This window comes from Ovis canadensis, chromosome 11, assembly GCF_042477335.2.
Source record: "Ovis canadensis isolate MfBH-ARS-UI-01 breed Bighorn chromosome 11, ARS-UI_OviCan_v2, whole genome shotgun sequence".
Lineage (NCBI taxonomy): Eukaryota > Metazoa > Chordata > Mammalia > Artiodactyla > Bovidae > Ovis > Ovis canadensis.
This window is the reverse complement of record NC_091255.1, coordinates 28,311,511-28,331,396: the sequence shown is the minus strand read 5'-3', so window position 1 is coordinate 28,331,396 and position 19,886 is coordinate 28,311,511. Positions and strand designations below refer to the sequence as shown.

Sequence of the window (19,886 nt, the reverse complement as noted above, 5' to 3'; positions counted from 1 at the left end):
TAAAATATAAAAGGCCAAAGTAATCTTTCTGTAGCCATGAGGGGGCTACTACCAGGAGATGTGACTCCTACTTCAGGGCATCACAGGGGAGTGGTCTTTGTGCAGAGTATTAGTCACTGCACCACCAGGAAGACCCAAGGTGAGTGGTTGTGGGATGATAGGTTGAAGGAGGAAATTATGTCTTTCTAATTAATAAGAAGAGTTTGGTTAAGGTAATGGAAAAAGTAGTAAGAAAGCTATAATGTAGATGCAGTCTGGATGGAAGGCTTGGAGGTGCCGGCGAGATGTATACAGAATAGATTTTCTGTATACATCCTGAAACAGTGTTTCAAAGATCTGAAAAAAAACTAAATGGCAAAAAAAACTAAAGCTAGAAGAGACCAGGTAAGAGAATATGAGGTACTGAGGTTGACAACCCACACTTCATTAACAGTTAACATTAAAAAAAACACACCTCTCTATAAATGGGCTAGGTAGTTACTGATCAGCCATTACGAAAGTCCATTTGTGATGAGGACTTGCTAATACCATCTGTTCACAGCTGGCTTGGCGCACTTTGCATCACAAAGTCCATAGGAGTTTCTATTGTCTTCCAACTTCACTAAGTTCTACTTCATCTATAAGGCCTTTCCTTACTATTTTTTTGCACTTGTTAAGTACTGTTCTAACTCTCTTTCCCAATTTATTCCTCAAAATAACTCTATGGGGTGGTTGTTGCTCATTTGCTCAGTCATGCCCAACTCTTTGCAACCCCATGGATTGCAGCATGCCAGGCTTCCCTGTCCTTCTGCATCTCCTGGAGCTTGCTCAAACTCATGTCAATTGAGTCAAGTGATGCCATCCAACCATCTCATCCTCTGTCGTCCCCTTCTCCTCCTGCTTTCAATCTTTCCCAGCATCAGCGTCTTTTCCAATGAGTTGGCTCTTCACATCAGGTGGCCAAAGTATTGGAGCTTCAGTATCAATCCTTCAAATGAATATTCAATATTGATTTCCTTTAGGATTGACTGGTTTGATCTTGCAGTTCAAGGGACTCTGAAGAGTCTTCTCCAATACCACAGCTCAAAAGCATCAATTCTTCGGCACTCAGCCTTCTTTATGGCACTACTAAATATTTTCATTTTATTAACCAGGAAATTGAGGCACAGAGAGGTTAAGTAACTTGTCCAAGAAAACACAAGTAAAAGGCAAAGCCGGGATTCAAATCTAGGTTGTCTGGTTCCATGCTCTTTGCCACTATGATAGATTTTCTATTACCTCAAGCTAGCAAGAATGCTGACAAGGTTGGCCCTGGACTGATCAAAAGATTTTGAAATAAACAGGAGATAGGGAGCTTGTTCCCATTTTATGACATGACAGTCACTGAGGTCAAGATCGCTCTTGTCAGGCAGAACTAACAGATGATGAGAGCATGGTAAGGAGAAGGAGCAGAGAATGGGACTGATTTTAGAGTGCTGTTATTTAGGCTCTAACCGAGAACAGATATTGGAGGAGCCATCAAGGCTTTGAAGGTGAAGAAAGGGAGATACTTGCTTGTCAATTTCCTAATATAATAATCCTGCAATGATGGTCAATTTTCCATAATCCCATGTTTGAGCCTGCCAATCAGTCTACGACTTAGATTGTTTCCACCTCTCAGACAAAAGAGAATAAAGGTAAGAATAAACTCATTACCCAGTTCCTAGAGTCAGTAAGAACCAGGGGAGTTTATAAACTATTACAAATAAATGACTGCTATAGATAAAGGTTATGCAAATGTCATAAGAAAGCACTACTATATAAGCACTTTAATAATAGAGAGTTAATCATTCTGGACAGCTCAAGGTGTGCATACGTGTGAAAATCTGTGATGTGGTCTTATGTTAAAAACTACCCTATCAGGTTCAAAAACTCTCACCATCTAAAGTTCAGAACTACAGTGGGTTGAAATGCCTGCTTAACTTAAGTCTGAGAACACATTTAATGTTCTATGTGCAATGAGCAACTGAAGTTGTGTGAGAAACTATTAATGATGTGTTAAAAGCTTTCCGAAAGCAAAGTAAAGGTATTTAGCTGGTTTAGCTGAGTTGGGAGAATAAAATGGAGAACACAAATTATTTCCTCCAGAATGAATATAGACAGAAAGCTTTGAAAACACAATTTTAATCCCTGACTTCAGATATTAAAACGTGGGCAATTCTTTCTTCCACTTCATACTGGACAAAGACCAACACTAAACCAGATTATAAAAAAGAACTCTTGCAATATTAAATATTAAGTTGGCCAACAATTTAACAACCATTTAAAAAAGAAAAGTCTTCCGTCTTCATGCAATATAAGTTAGAACAAATATGAAGATCAGGTGACTTTTCCAAAAGGACACAGTGAATTTTTGGTTTAACAAACTATAGTATGTAGATACTCAAGTTTGGTTCCTAAAGCCAAAGATTCTCTATGAAAAGTCCAAGAATGACAGTTAAAACATGTTTAAACTCATGTTAAGCACTAATTCTGAAATCCTGCCATTCTTGTTGGAAGGAAAATCTTTTAACCATAAATATGTGAGACTTAATAGGTATCATTTTCCTCACATTTTTTTCTTTCAAAATCAGGACCTGTGGCAGATTCATGTCAATGTATGGCAAAAGCAATACAGTATTGTAAAGTAAAATAAAGTAAAAATAAAAATAAATAAATAAAAATAAAAAATAAAAGTTAAAAGAGCTAAAAAAAAAAAAAAATCAGGTCCACAGAGGGAAATTTCAATTGAGATCTCAGATATGTAATGGCCTCAGAAATAAAAATGAGGGGTATTAAATAGCATGAATAAGGAAAAATCTGGTTTTTGGATATTGTTGATTTCAAACAATGCCTTCCAAGTGAAAGAAAAACAGCAATGCATCACAGAGAAAATTGCTTTCTCGTAACAAATGGTCAGCTCTAAATCTCATCATCTTTTTTGCAACAAAAAGCATGGGCGCCTTTGCAACTAGAAAAAAATTGGTGTGTGCTTCAATTAGAATCACTGACCTTTTCTGAAGCATGCCTGTGCTTCTCTATAGAAATCAATGGAATAAAAGGTCATGGTGTTAAAATGCTTGAATATAACAATCTCTTTCCCAGGCTAAGGCAAATTCCTCTTCTTTTCAAGGTAACTAATTTGTTGTATAGAACTTCAAAAATCAAAAAAATTAAAACCACCTTTAACTCGAAATTTTAAATTGACTAAAAAAAAAGAGTCAATTCTACCATATGAAAAAAGAAAAAACAAAAAAAGAAAACTGGAAAGCTGTCATTCTATATCCTGTTCACTGAGTCCTTGTCACAAGCTATAACCACATATGCAATGACAGAAAAAGCATCCTAGAATATGTGATATTATTTCAAACCTCAGTCTTGTCTTTTCAAAGTGCCCTACAGAAGGCAAAGGCAAGTTTCTGTATCTGTCAAATGTTGGTAGTAGAGTCTGGGGTTATTAATCTTTTGTCATCATAGCCCCCAAAGTAAATAAATGCAGAGACACACAAACCCAGACATTAAGAGCAAGGAACAGAAGCAGAATTAATGACCGAAATAGTCACTACTTTTTCTGGACATAATATATATATTTGAGAGAAGAGTCTCTCCCCAAAATGAGAAACATTTTACTTTTCCAATTTTTTTTTTTTTTAATTAATGAAGAGAAGGGACAAATGCTTCAATCCCCACTTAACCCCTTCAGAGGATAAAGATGCACATTATCAGTCGTATAAACTGCCTCATGCTTCTTATTGCCAATGGGTCCTCAAATTAGACCTAGCCACCCTTTCTTAAGGCTTCCCTGGTGGCTCAGATGGTAAAGAATCCACCCACAATGCAGGAGACCTGGCTTCGATCCCTGGGTTGAGAAGATCTTCTGGAAGAGGGCATGGCAATCCACTCCAGTATTTTTGCCTGGAGAATCCCCATGGACAGAGAAGCCTGGTGGGCTGCAGTCCATGGGTTGCAAAGAGTCGGACACGACTGAGCAACTAAGCACACATACCCTTTCGCAATGGGTCTGAAAACCTTACTTCTATGTCCAGACGATCTGGTTTCTAATGTCCTTCACCCAACAGACTTGGAGAGCAACTTACTCCAGTCTGATCTATTGAAAAGGTGCAAGAATGATGTCATTAAAACCTGAGAGTAGATTGCTATCAGCAGTATAAACCACCACAAACAGCATTCTGAAGGGAGGACAAGCCTCTCAATATGCCAAGCTACAGATGCTTCCTTAATACACCTGCCCAGTGCCACCCATCACAGTGAAATTCATTTTTGGTTGAAGATTTTAAAAAGCTAAGTTATTAAAAGGAATAGGGCAGAGAGGATTCAAAACACACAGAGAACAAAAATCTAGAATAATCTGAGAGGTATATCAAAAGTCTGTTTCTGAGTATTTTCTATGGCAACTGGGAAGAGACAAAAACTAAAACAATGGTCCATTTAAAGGGATTTGCCTCCTCTGTCAAGATATAAGATCTGCTATGTATCAAATTATATTTTAATGAATTTTGGGAAAAAAGATACGAGTACCTTATCCACTTGTTCAGAGTACTTACTTTCTAACATTTATGGAACAAATACTCTATCATGCAATTAGATGTACCACCTTCAGCACTGTTCCATACTGCTATTTCATTAGAATAGCTATACAAAAAGGGTTATATGGACCCACAAATAGAAACCAGAAACCGCCCAAAATTCTGTGAAAAAATATGGAAAATATATCTATCCTGAAGAGAAGTGAAAGTTGCTGTCATGTCCGACTCTTCGTGACCCCATGGAGTATACAGTCCATGGAATTCTCTAGGCCAGAATACTGGAGTGGGTAGCTATTCCCTTCTCCAGACGGTCTTTCCAACCCAGGGATTGAATCCAGGTCTCCCACACTGCAGGCAGATTTTTTTATCAGCTGAGCTATCAGGAAAGCCCCATATCTATCCTACTAATATGCAATTGATCTCATATGAATTGATGTAGGAAAATGTTTTATTCTATGAAAATTTTAAGTTCCAGGTAAGTCCTCCAAACTCTTCTTTTGTGGGAGAGGGATGGAGGGCAGGGAAGTTTTCATACATAAGAAAATGTGGTTAACATCTCTATTGTAAACTTGATTGCTCTGGTATTATAATTATTTCACTATCGTCAATCATCTCTTTTGAACCATGAACTCCTTAAGGGTAACAGCAATTGCCACTATACTTGATACTACCTGCTGGTACTTCTTTCCTGAGGGTAAAGTTCTAAAGTTAAGGCATAAAATGAACACCAAGTATCACAAAAAAAAAAGTCACCTGGGAAGATACCATGTTGGAGACCAACATATCAAACTCTCATTAATTCAACAGTATTGTATTCTCTGGCATTGGAACAGAGTGCTGTTTCCTTTGATTGAACCCCATATGAAACAGACGGCTTGTGTTAAGGGGTCATGCCACATAAAAGCACCTCTCTTAACACCAGTGTCACACTCAGTTTGGTGAAATGCTCTCACTGTGGGAAGCATATGGGAGCTGAAACTAACTGAGGGTACAGTACATCTTGGTTTCTGTCTCATACTCATTCTGGAAAAGAAGGTAAAAGAGTGGAATTGGGCACAAACTACATTCTCTCTTTTAACCATGTTAAATTTAAAAAACTGTGTTGCATATGTTTCAGTTTAAATGCAGGACTGTGACTCCACCGTAAGTTTAAAAACTCACTGTACAGAGAATGAGTGATGCAGAGATTTTGGGTGATTAGCTCAAGGCAGAGTCAAAGGAAAATATCTTTAAACTTCTCACACCTGACTTTGAATTCTGCTTTTTCCACTGCTTATGCGTCAGCATGAAAATAACATTGGAATTTGAGACCTAAAAAATATATATTCTCATTTTCTAAAGTTTAACAGCAAATGAATTAGGTGTTGACATTTTTAAGATTTAGTTAATTTGGCCATCAAAAAACATGTATAATGGATTTATATGAACAGCATCAACATGATTTGGGTAACATGGTCTCCATTTAAAGAGCTGGTAAGTGGAGGAGTAAGCTGCCTTTTCTCCTACCTTCTCTAGACTATGGCTGGTCCCACTGCTATGCTCAGAAACCTCTTAATTCAATGGTATTAAGCACATTCACAATGTTATGCAACTATCACCACTTCTGATTCTAGAACTTTCTCAACACCCCAACAGAAACTCTTTGTTAAGTTTACAGAATACACTTCTGATTCTGTCATTCCTCACCACAAAAATCCTTCACTGGATTCTAAAGTGCCTACTGAATAAAGATGAATTTCCTTAGTTCAGCTTTCAAGGCCCTCCATGACTTGGCTCCAACTAGCTTAATTTCTCACTATCCACACATTCTAAACTCTAGTCATTCCCTAGAACATGCTTATACTTACTCCATCCATTTGGAATATCCATCCTCCTCAATGTTACAGATCCAAATCCTTCTCATCCATCAATACTCAACTAAAATGTCTTTTCCTACATGAAATCTTCTTATGGTTTTTTCTGTGTGAGGCAATCTCTTCTTTTAAATCTTCTGACACAATCTACCATACATAATAGTTATTTCTTTAGTTCTTATCTCACCCCACTGACTGGAAGGAGAACATTTTTCTTGAGGGAAAACATTAAGAGGCAGTAGTGAGTTAAGAGCATTCTTGACCCACCAGACCAGTCAACATGGATTCAAATCCCTTGATCAAGTTATCTACCTCTCTGAGCTATAGTTTCTTCATCTTTAAAATGAGAGTGAAGTATTGAGAATAATTTCTGACACACTAAATTTTAAAAAATTAAACATTTCATCAATTTATCTCTATAACCTCCACAGGGATTAGTATTAATACAATGTTAAATATATAACAGTGCTAATGTTTGGCCACATTAATAAATAAAGCTGAGGAGATATTGACTAAGGTGGTTAAAGTTAAGAATTTTGCTGTTCTTGGATTGTTCTACCTAACTTTTCCTCTGTTTTGCCTTTCTAAGTGTCTGTCTTAGGCTTCAGTGCTAAGGAGCCAGAACTGGTGATGGTGGGTAAATGAAAGTTTTTGTTTAAAAACATCAAATGCTTTTCAAGTAATCAGCTTGGAAACTAAAATGGGAAAGAGTGAAAATCAGATCCTCAGTGCTCTCAGGATATGTAGATTTTTTTCTATCACTGTACTTTACAATCTATATTATTTATATGATTGTATCATCCACTAGATTACAAACCTGTTAAGTCAGACACTATCTTATTCAACAAATATCTATTTAGCACCTACTATATGTTAGGTACTGTTCTAAGTGCTGGGAACACCACAGTGAGCAAAACAGAAAAAAAAAAATCCTGGTTTTAGGAACATAGTTGATGCTTATGTTTATAGAATAAATGAAGAGGAAATTTTAACAATATGGAAATCTTCAAAATTCTTAAGATGTAGATTTCCGGTCCTTGCTGGTACTTTTGCTACAGGAAGAGTGCACTTATATCTGCATTTACACATTTTATTTTGCTTGTTCTTAGCTTTTTACTGGCTCCTAAGGTTCCCTGAGGGTTACAGAGCTCTTTCACAGCACTAGGGAATTACATATTGTGTATATAAAATACAGTCTACTAATACTATCAATTAAACCACTGCATCTGGGAGTAGTTTATTCGACAGTATTACATTACTGCCTACCAAAGACTTTAACTGGCTGAAGTGGATATGTAGGTTCCCTTGCTGCCTTTGTGACAAGAAATTCCTGTGTAAACACTGCCTGCACAAGCCAAACCTATTATTCAAATAGGGACACTCCAGAAAGTAAAAGGAGAAACTTATTAATACCAGGACATCAGGTAAAATCCAGGAGTCCTGGCAAACTGCAGCACACTGTCATCCCATTAGACTTCTCATTTCTACTGGTTTTAGGCTGTAATTGTCTAGCACGGAAGACTTATACCATGCATATTCTTCTCCATAAAATGTTAAGACTGTGTTTCAAGTTAAAAAATAATTTTTCCTTAATTATTAGAGAATATATTTTTTGGTGGATACATTAGACTTTAAAACTGTGAAAACACAAAAGCTAAAAGATACAGAGGTCAGGGTAGAACTTATTGCTCTTTCCATACCTGATTCATCTGCTGAACTCTGTAGGAAGGTTTGTAAACAGTTATAATCTAGATACTGTCTTTTTAAAAGTTGCATAAGGAGTTATTTAAAGAAGCATGGTCTTTCAAAACCCAAGCTAAATTTTTGGTGGGCACTGATATAGTCATTTTATTACAGTTTTAGTGAAAAACGGATGATTAACTGCAGTGTTCTCGCCTGGAGAATCCCAGGGACGGGGGAGCCTGGTGGGCTGCCGTCTATGGGGTCGCACAGAGTCGGACATGACTGAAGCAACATAGCAGCAGCAGCAACTGCATGATATACACGTTGACACTTATTGTACACTTGATTACATCAAAATGTTCACAGACCTCAGATATTCTAAAATGATGTTAACTATTCTATTAGCTTTAAAAAGATCTTCTGGTTTAATATATTGCCTGCTGAAACTTACATATGTACTATAACATCCCAATTTTCTAGTCTTAGAAAAAAGTGTAATGATATGGTACTCTATGTTTAAGATTACTAAAGATTATTTCTTTCCCTTTATACATATTTTTGACTCCATAAATGGGCTCTTTCATCGATGAAATATCAGACATCCATTAGATGCCTAGCAATATATGTATTTAGAACTTACCTAAAACAACAGAGCCTCCAAAATAGTTTCTTCAAAGCACAATTCCAAGATCACATATTTAAAATTCAAAATATATATTCCAAAAGCCTTCAACTTAAAAAAAAAGGCACTGTCTAAAACCATGTTTAATGTATATGCCATGATTCTGAGCTACTACAGAGGGAGCTGCTGGCACAGATGGATAATGTATTACATTGAAATCAAATAGGAACTTGAGATCCTATTAACCATTCAATACTTTTGTGTTTTAGGCAGAAGTTTTCTTATTTTTCAGAGGGAAATATTTTTTTTTTTTTTTTGCTTTGGCTACAACAAATTTATTTGTATTAAAAAGCACTGGACATAGAAAATGTTCTCTTTAGGATATTAGAAAAATCAGGCAGAGCACAAATGCAACTAAGGCATTTCTTACGTTTCCATTTAGCAGCTAAATGTTTCCATTTAGCTGTTCTAAAACAAGTAATTTCAGTATTTTTGTACCCCAAACTTCACCATGTCTTCTTTATTAAAAAAAAGTCTTTATAATCCTGTGGCAGCTTTGGTTTAACTCTTTTTATGGTAACAGGATTTTTTTTTTTTCCCAAATGGCACAACCACTGAAAAGCACCTTTTTTTCTGTGCATCCTTCTACATATAGCTAAAAATTGTACAACAGAAAAAAGAATGCCGAGGTTTTAGGTTTGAAGGTTTTTCCATCTGTAGCCAGCTAGTAACTGTGAAAGCACAGGTGTCAATCTTTTAACCTAAAGGTAAATAAAGTAAAACATTTAAGTAAATGGTGTACTAGAGGGTTCCACAAATATTTCATGACAAAGGCTTTTAATACAAACATTCATGAACAATTTTAGGGAAAGGAATTTCATAGAAACATTCTGCTAGCTAATGAAATGGCTGAAATCAGCTACCAACAGCTATTATATCACCTATGCCACCCATGGTTTTAAACCGTAACGGTGCTAAATTTCCGTTGCTCTTAAAGTATTTGAAATAATAATGAATCTAGGATCTCCCAGACTCAAATTATGAACAATAATAATAAGCATTGAGAATTCCTACCTTATAATAGTAAACATTTTAAAGGAATAACAAACCCAAGTATAAAAAATTAATGCCTGATATAAAGAACTGATGCTTGAACTATAAGACAAAACAGACAAGAATATAATGAATTAGCTACGTTTTCAGTGAAGAAAATCTGCAAATACTTGATATTTATTAAAAATACCCATATTCACCAATTATATGAAAACATTCTTTCCCCACAGATGGCCTAAGTGCAATAAAGGGTTAACAGCAGCTCTGGGTTGCCCCAAACTTACACATTCCATAAGTCTTTAGGACTGACTGGCCCCTGAGAAATAACCTTTGAACTCTTGCAATATCCTGCCTCATAAGAATGTCTTAGCATACCTGATGCTTTGGCCACACCAGATGGCTTATGCTAACAATGTGATTTATGGTGAACACCTGTTTTCGTTCACCTGGGCCCCTGGGCCAGCTGTATTAGTTCAACCTCTGGGTGAGAAAGGAGGAGGGCTAGAGACTGAGTAGCTAAGGTCAGTCCTGAAGGCTCCCTGACCTCCAGCAAAAACCCTGGACACCAACGCTGAGGTGAGCTTTGCTGGTCGATAGGCGACACTTCACTCCTGTTGCCACACACTTCCGCTGGGAGAATTAAGCACCATCTGTGCAGCCTCACTAGCAGAGCACAACTGGAACTTTGTGTCTGGTTTCTCTTGGACTCTGCCTCATGTAGCTTTCTCCTTAAGATTTCTTGCAGCATGTCGGACTGAACCGGTGTCCCCTGCATTGTCTTTTAACCAATGGACCACCAGAGAAACCCCTAATTGTTTATATACGTTTAAAGAAAAAGTATGTCAGAACCATCTTGCCTGGCCCAAGATCTCATTTCTGAATACTAAGAGGTTTACAAAGACACTCTATCAGCCAGGAGCTGGTCAAAGGTCAGTCATTTCTCGAGAATGTGTAGGAGTAGGGCGCCCCAAATTCGCTGAGTTAACCCTTTACTGCACAGAGGGATGAGTTCCATAAGGGACTAGTAGGTTGAAGTATCACCAAGAATTATAGTATTCAAGAGCTCTCTTTAATTTTCACCTTACCCAAGTGGTTAAAAAAAAAGATCAGTATTATCTTCTTGACTGGCAGTTGTACAGTGACAAAGGACTTTACCAAATTCTGTTACAACAAAGCTGCCTCAATGGTTTCATCAGCAAAAAAGGAATAGCAATAACCTATCTCAAAAGGATGTGGGGATGAAGTGAAACATCTATTCAGAAGTCTTGTTTTGTGGTATCACCACTCAGGATATATTGATAACGCTGAGCTTTTTCAGATACTTGGGATTTCAAAATTACCTGGTTCTAGGTACTCAACCACTTCTGCAAGGATGAGATTTAATATACTTCAAGGCATGAACCCCAGAAGGTGCTAGAGGAACAAATTAATTAAAAAGTTGTTCCCTTCTTTCACATTCCCTGGTTAGGATACATTTCTTCAAAATAGTCAATGTGTGGAGGTTGGAGTATGTCAAGGGCAGAGAGTACCTGGGGAAAGGAAAAAAAAAAAAAAGCAAAATTTAGAGGGAAAAAAAAAAAAGAACCAAAATACGACATAAATGCAAAAAAGTACTCTTAACTCATTAATGATTTCAGGCTTCATTATAATTGCCCACTAAGATGAACTAAATTTATCAATCAAGAAACACAGAAACATTAAGACAGGCTTTGTAAAATTACTATCAAAGACAACTTTAGCTACACCAATAGGAGAGAGGCAACTGGGATATACTACATGCCACCAGAACACCTGCACAGAAGAATGCGGGAAAGAAACAGGATTTGCTCTAAGAGCCTGAGAGCTCTATCTACCATTCGTCCTTTATTCCTCTGCTCAAAAATGTTTACTGTGTGTATTTTATCTGGTAGGCACTTTGGGAGGCTCTTCAGTAAAACTGATGAATAAAAATAACCACCCCACTCTCTTGACCAGGGGAGAGGAAGGCATTAAATAGTTAACAAAAACGGAGCTGATTTATTATCATGAAGGGAAAAAGTACAGAGCTGTGGAAGAAAAAGCTTCCCTGAAGGAACACTAAGAATGGCAGGGTGAATACGACTTGGTCAGGCAGTGTGAAAGCACTGAAGCAAGAAAGAACCTGGAGGATTCTAGAAACAGAAATGCCAGTGCTTATGGAACACAGAGGGTGGGAGGAAAACAGACTGGGATAAAACAGAAGACAAAGGCAGGAGTTATATCACAAAATCTCTAAATTACGGTAAGGGTTTTGGATTTTATTCCAAGTTACAGAAACGGAAGTCACTAGGGTGGAAAAAAGAAAGACTTTAAAGTATCTGAAATTCAAGTCCTTTATAAAAGCTGCACACTACCAATGTGACTTCTGCCATAGAAATGTAACAAATAGGCCTTCTTCCCCTACCAACTGTCTACCAACTCCTTTAAGCCCCACCTATGATGTCACACCTAAGAATTCAAACCTATCTTGCTAATGAGAAATATCAAGCTCAAAGGATACAGAATAAGGTATTTAACAGAAAATAAATTGTTATTTATTTAGTACAAGTTTATTTATTTAGTAGTACAAGTTCATATCTCCTGATATTTAGCTTAGTTTTTCAAGAAAAAATTTATTATGGAGAACTTCAAATATATAAAAGTGGGTAGAATGATATAAAAGAATACTCATGTAATCAAGACTTGGCCTTAGTAGTTATCTACATGTGACCTTTCTCCATTCATCTATACCCTCCAATCTCCCTGTATAATTTTGAAGAAATTATCAGCTGTACATCAGTAAGCATCTCTAAAAGCTAAAAACTTTTAAAAAATACAATGAACAAATCTGAAAATTTAATGTTTTTCAACACCATTAAATACCCAGTGCTCAAATTTCTAAGTTTCTTATTTTTTTTTGGGAAAAAAAAAGTGTTAATCTAAATTAGGAGCTATTATGTAAAATATGTAAATAATTTACATATTATGGTTGATGCATATCTAGCAAGTTTTACCTATAAATTTCTCCTCTATTTCTTTCTCTTTTCCCCTTGCGATTTATGTATGGAAGACATTTTGTTCATTTTACTATTTTTATTTATTTGGCTGTGTCGGCTCTTAGTTGTGGTACACAGGATCTTCGATCTTTAGCATGTGAACTCCGAGCAGTGGCATGTGGGCTCTAGTTCCCTGACCAGGAATTGAGCCAGGCCTTCTGCATTGGGAGCACAGAATCTTAGCCACTGGGCCACCAGGGAAGTCCCTTGTTCATTTTAAAGGTTATTATTAATTTTTTAGCCAATAATTTGTTACTTTATTAAGTTTTTCATTAAATGAAACCTCCTTTACCGAAAAAGCCTTCACTCACTTAGGGCTTCCCTCATAGCTCAGTTGGTAAAGAATCTGCCTGCAACGCAGGAGACCCCGGTTTGATTCCTGGGTCGGGAAGATCTGCTGGAGAAGGGATAGGCTACCCACTCCAGTATTCTTGGGCTTCCTTTGTGGCTCAGCTGGTAAAGAACCACCTGCAATGCAGGAGACCTGGGTTTGATCCCTGGGTTGGGAAGATCCTCTGGAGAAGGGAAAGGCTTACCCACTCCAGTATTCTGGCCTGGAGAATTCCATGGACTGTCCATGGGGTCCCAAAGAGTTGGACACGACTGAGTGACTTTCACTTTCACTCACTTTAATACCAGTTAAGTATAAAGGTTTTAAAATAGTTTAGATGTTTATAAAGAGTATCTTTAGTTTATGAAGAATATCTATATTTCCTTTCTGAATTAAAATGTTTATACTTGGAAATCTTGGTATAAATGGAAAATAACAGATTTTCTAGTTTCTTCAAAGAATAATTTTTACCATATGAAAGATAAATTACTTCATTTCTATATTTTTAAACACCTATAATTAGCTGGTGTCACAAATTCACATAAATTCATTTCTCATTATGTGACAGAACAATTTTTAACATGAATATTTGATGCTTTGAGGAAGGCAGTTAGAAATTAGTGTTTTACTTGACATCTTTTGGACTCTAAGCTCTGTATCTGAACAACATACATCCTGTCTTGGGGGGAAACAGAATGCAGTTAGTGACAGCGTCCATTAGACAAAGCTATTTTACACTTCAAATCTATCTGCTATAATTAGAGGTTATCTAAAGGAAAGTGACAACCATACATTTTAAACCTTGATAGAGAAGAATGAGGCTTTCTGTACAACAGCCATAAAATAGGGTTAGACATTTGCACCAAAGCATTTAGCTGTGATTCTTGGCTTTGAAGGTATACTACTTTAAACTCTGTCTAGAATTTTTTAAATGCCCAGTATCTTATATTCCTGTTCTTTCTACGTCAAATGTTTATCAGATGACAGCATTCAGTGTTTCCAGGTGGCAAAAACAGTGCTTAGAGATGATTCAGGAATCTCAGAAGTGATGTAAATGAGTTAAGTGAGAAGGAACATTAGCAGAGTTTCAAACCCCAGACTTAATGCCTGACTCACTATTTAAATAGTCCAAGTCCTTCTATAACCCCTCTATTATTTATGGGAATAAAGTATGTGAGATTAACCTTATGATGTAAATAGGAGGTCACTTGTAAAGAGTCAAAGTATCCCAAAATACCAGACTCAAGACTCTGAGGATCTCAAACACACAAAAAGCAAGCTGATTTGTCTAATTAAAAAATGAACTAAAGCTCCGTCCTGAAATAGTGGTCATTACCAGTGTCTCAGCACATTTCTCAAATCTTTTAAGAGCTTGACAAAAGCTCATTGTGGTGGCTGCTTTTCAGAATTTTAACCTCTGTGATGTTAGAAGATTCACTAAAATTGGTTACATTAGTAAATGGCTTAGTGGGGTTTAAGTTAACCCTTTATCAATAAAACAATTGCTGTAAATAATCTGTCCTAAAATGTAACTGTTTGTGGAATTCAAATTTAATTAATTTAATCCCAAATTTAAGCAAAGGAGCTCCCACCACCTCTCCATTTTCTCACCTACCCTTACCCCCAATAGATTTTAAGTTGTTTAAGGTAGAGAATGTTATTTTTTTGAGCTGTAACATATAGTAAAATATACAGATTGCAGTGTATAATCTGAATAATTTTTATACACATAAAGTATATAACAATAAATTTTTATTCCATGGTTAAAAGCTAGATTAAGAAATTAAGGATTTTTCAACATCCCAGAAGGTCCCCTTACTCCTTTCTAGTCAAAACCCATACCTGCTAAGAGGTTACCACTATTCTCACTTCCATCACCATGGATTCCTTTTGCCTGTCCTTGAACTTTACATAAATTGAATCAAAAAATCAAGTCTTTGTATATGGTTTCTCCCATTTACTGTTATGCCTGTGAGATTCACCCATGTATGAATCTTCATCCTTTTCATTTTTGTGTAGGATACCAACATATCAATGGAATATAACACAAAGTATTTATCCAGAGTACTGCTGGCAAACTTGGTGGTTGTTTCTACATGTTATTACGAATAAAGCTGCTATGAACATTTCTGTACATGTCCTTTGGTAGATATGTGCGATCATTTGCTTTGGGTATACCAAAGAGGAGAACTGCTGGGTCACTGTGCAGGTGTATATTCAGCTTTAGCAGAAACTGTGGCAGAGAGCAACCAATTCTGACTCCGTGTTGACTGTTTCTTTGACTTGTTGTTCGTTGCTGTTGTTGTTATAATCATACATCAACGACCTGTCTCAGAGGACCCTGGCCTTCTGCCTGACTGTTAAACTAAAGTGCCTTTGTTCAGCTCACAGAGATAATCTGGCTCTGCCCACTGTGAATGGTTACAAGAGATTAACACATCTCTTCCACAGGCAGGCCATTCCAGCAGATGTTTTACAAGACTGATGGTCTTTTTTACTTTACTCCCTCACTGGCTCTCCCTCTCTGTTCTGCCTTTTGACTTTAGTTCCTCAGCACTTTTCTCTCTGGTTCTATAAAAGAATCTGGCATCTAGATCCCAACAAGATGGTTACTTTGAGATATTAGTTTGCCATCTTTTCGGTCAGTCGGCTTAACAAACTCGTATTCCTTGCCTCAGCACCTTGTCTCTGATTCATTGATCTGTAGTGCGAGGAGCAGAGCAAGCTTGGACTCGGTAACAAATAACCAGTTTTCCTAAGTGGTTTTACAAATCTACATTCTTACCAGCAACAATAAGCTTCAGTTGATTCACATTCTCGTCCACACTGGGTATTGTCAGTCTTTCACTTCAGCCATTCTGGTGGGTATATAGTAGTATCTCACTAATCTTAATTTACATTTCACTGATCTTAATTTACATCCCCCTGATGACTAATAACTTTGAGCAATTTGTCACAGGCTTATTAGCCATTTGGTTATCCTATTATTGGTGAAATTCTTAAGTCTTTTACTGATGGGCAAAAATTTTTGATTTGGAGGAGCTCTTTATAAGATGTATGATGTTTGGATACAGAATTTACAGTCTGAAAAAACAAGTAAAATATTTATTTCTAATGGTTTTCCTCAAATGCTAAACATTTATTTTAAAAATTGTTCTATTACATAATAAATTCTAGAAACAAGTTTTTTGCTGGATGATGTCTGAGGTCTGTCCTTTTCTTTCTCTTAAACTTCTGTGTTGCACATACAGTCACTTCAGTCATCCAACTCTTTGCGATCCTTGCCCGCCAGGCTCCTCTGTCCATGGAATTCTGTCCAAGAATACTGGAGTGAGTTGCCATGCCCTCCTCCAGGGAATCTTCCCAACCCAGGGATCGAACCCAGGTTTCCTGCACTGCAGGCAGATTCTTTACCATCTGAGCCACCAGGGAAGTCCCTTAAACTTCTGATGAGCATCAATTTTTAATGTCAATGGCGTCCTAGTGAACATTTTTCAAAAAAATGGTCAATGCTTTACTTGTCTAGTTAAGAAATCTTTGCTTATCTCAAAGTCGTGAAGACATTTTCCTGTGTTTCATTCCAGAAGCTTTGTTATTTTACCTTTCACATTTAAGTCTCTGATCCATTTTGAATTAACTTATGTATATGTCATGAAGTAGACCTCTTTCATTGTTCTTGTTGTTACGGTTCAGTTGTTAGGTCGTGTCTGAATCTTTTGCGACCCTATGGACTATAGCCCATCAGGCTTCTTTGTCCATGGGATTTCCCGGGCCAGAATACTGGAGTGGGTTGCCATTTCCTTCTCCAGGGGATCTTCCCCACCCAAGGATCAAACCCTTGTCTCCTACATTGGCAGGTGGATTCTTTACCACTGACCCACCAGGGAAACCCAGATTTTTCCAAATGGGTATCTGATTGATTTTGATATACTGAAATTGCCATCCACTCCCCTCTGGATTGCAGTGGCACCTATCTTATAAATCAGGTGAACACATATGTGTATGTCAGTTTATAGACTCTATTCCATTTATCTGTCTATCCTTGTACTGCCTTGATTATTATAGCTTCATATGTTTCAATACCTGGATGTCTGAATCTCCAAATTTGTTTAACTTCTTCAGGATTGTCTTGACTAGTTTAGGTCTTTTCCATTTCCATAAACTTTAGAGTGTTTGTCAATTTCCAAACACACACACACACACACACACACATAAAACCTTGCTGGGATGCTCACTGGGATTACCTTGAATATATAGCTCAACTTGGGTAAAGCATGCATATTAACCACAGTGAGTATTTCAGTCCATGAATACAAGCTACTGTATTATTATAAATGCATCAAGAGTACCACAAGATTCAGGCACAGAACAAACAAAACCAAATCCACTGATAAGTAACCTATTCTAATTATCCTTTGCCCTTTCATACTCCTTAGCAGCAGAACCATTAGCACTAATAATGTCTGTAGCCAAACAGCTTGTTGGCATTCAGAGAAGGGTCCTATTGGTATGATTCTTTTTCCTACTTATGAACCCAGAAAGGCCTTGTTTGAGTTTAGCCAGACTATACAAAGGAAAACAAATGATTCTTCTTTGCTTTCTCTACCTCCTCTTTGGCCTCCTCTACTCCGGAACTAAAAGGTTGGAAAGAAGTAACTCCAAGAAAGATCACTGAGGATATCATTCTAGACTTCAAGATTTCGTATCTTTTTCCTATCACTTTCACTTACTCACTTACTCTTCAATAGACTGTCTACCTACTGTGTGCTTAGTGTTATTACCTAAGGACAAAAAAAACCTAAGAACTGTATAACAAGGGCTCACGGCAGGAACCAGTGGGTCTTAAGGAGGCTCTGGATGGGCTTTAGAGGACTAGCTAATGTCTAAAATGAAATAAAAATTGTGTGCATATGTATTTTTCCAAAAGAGGGTATCTAGCATTCATCAGGTTCTCAAAGACTGAAAAAACCCTCACTCACCCCTCTTCCATGCTGTTAAAATGACAACCATGTCTGTGAAGTAGAGAATATACAGGCACAGCTCAAATTCTAACTAGATACTACTGAGATGCTACTAAACTGCTGAACAACATCGATCTTTAGAAAGTTAAACCCATTTCTGGCACACTAAGTTACTATATCACAGTGAATTTATCCTATAAGATGAACAAACTTTAATGGAAAAACAATGTGTGTGTGTGTATCTCAATCAGTCAAATCACCTGAAATCAATGAATATGATACATTGACTTTGAAGGTTCTGTTCAAAAGAAAATCCAAAGTCTTCCAGGCCTCTGCAGCTATTCTCTGACACATACAAAGTCATTCAAATTAAAACCCCACCTTCCGGCAACGGCCAGGTGAATCTTTCTAAATGCCATTTTCATCATGACATTCCTTTCTTCTTCTTCTAGTCAATCAAATATTAATCTCAAAAGGCTCATCTTAAGGTTTACCTTCTCCCTGTTAAAATCATCTTTGAGAGTCTAAGACCAGGACAATTACTCTCTTTTTCTTAACAGTACAATACTTATGTGTCATCTTTCACCTGAGAAGCTTTAAAAAAAAAGTACTGCTACCTGTAATCTCAACCCTAGAGATTACAATTTAGTAGGTCTAGGATGAAACCTATGAATTTGCATTTTTTAAGACTTACCTGGTGATTCAAATATACTTTGAGGTTTGGTTGCCCAGCTTTTCACTCTGCACAGAGCAGAGTGTCCTGTGTTAATGTTTAACCATGCAGGTAGTCCTCCCCCAGCACTGTTATCAGAGTATTTATCACATTACTAAACTCCCTGAGGGTAGCAACCCCTAGGAGCTGATGGAGTTTAGGGATATAGGATGCGCACAATAAATGTTTACTGAAGTAATGAATATGGGCTCTGAAGCAAGACAGATTTAAATTCCAATCTTGTGCCACCTTGACCTTGGGCAAGTTACTTAACTCTAAGCTTTGGTTTCCTTCTCGGCAGAGTAGGGATAGCAAGCCCTATCTGACAAGATTTTTACATATTAATATACGTAAAGCGTCTACATACTTCCTGACACTCAGTAACAAATGCTCAAGCATCTGGTCTACTTCCTTTAAAAAAGGACCATATTTCAAACTTTTCTTTGTTTTTTTTTTGGTATTCTCCATATGACCTTAGCACTACACTCTGTACACAGGACACAATTAATAAACATCTGTTGCCTTAACTACATCAAATACCAGTTGCCTCTTAGATTGGCATTCCACACATACCAGGTATGCTGGCCCAGAGATACTTCTGTAGATTTCAGAGCACGGCATAAATTCATTATGTATAAAATAGTGGTGCCATGATGTCTTCAGCTCCAACTATCTGCCTCACTTTCGAACATTCCCAAAGAAGTCTACGCACTCTTTTCTGAACAGTTGTTGCTGTGTGTTAATATGTGTGATTTTCAAAAATGCAGTTTCTTTTCTCACATTACTCACTCTGACACTATCTCTGTAACTTAATTAGCTGCTCCGTAGGAATGAGTCATGAGCAAAGATAGCAATATATACAGACAGTGGCCTATTACACCATCCCTCCTTTATGAAAGAAGCCAAGATAGGTCTGAATATAATAAACCATTGAAACCTATAGTAAGTGAATTTCTGATGCCACCTGCAAAATATTTCTTTCCCATGGATCCCTTTACTTGAGTCTCTGACAGTGTATACAACATGGGTTGGTATTCACAATGCAAATTTGAGAAATAAATAACAAAGCAAGCA

General features: G+C 37.1%; 1 protein-coding gene across 5 annotated transcripts in view; it reads right to left on the bottom strand.

The window, feature by feature from the left end:
* The window catches only part of NLK (nemo like kinase), a 127,274-nt gene that overhangs the window by 39,955 nt on the left and 67,433 nt on the right, over positions 1 to 19,886 (bottom strand). For all 5 annotated transcript variants that reach the window (XR_011259765.1, XR_011259766.1, XM_069602949.1 and 2 more), the window contains one exon: positions 11,229 to 11,284. Coding sequence is in view for 3 of the 5 variants with exons in the window: in XM_069602949.1 (XP_069459050.1) it covers positions 11,229 to 11,284 (56 nt within the window). In the remaining 2 variants the exon portion in view is untranslated. The remainder of the gene's footprint in view (positions 1 to 11,228; positions 11,285 to 19,886) is intronic.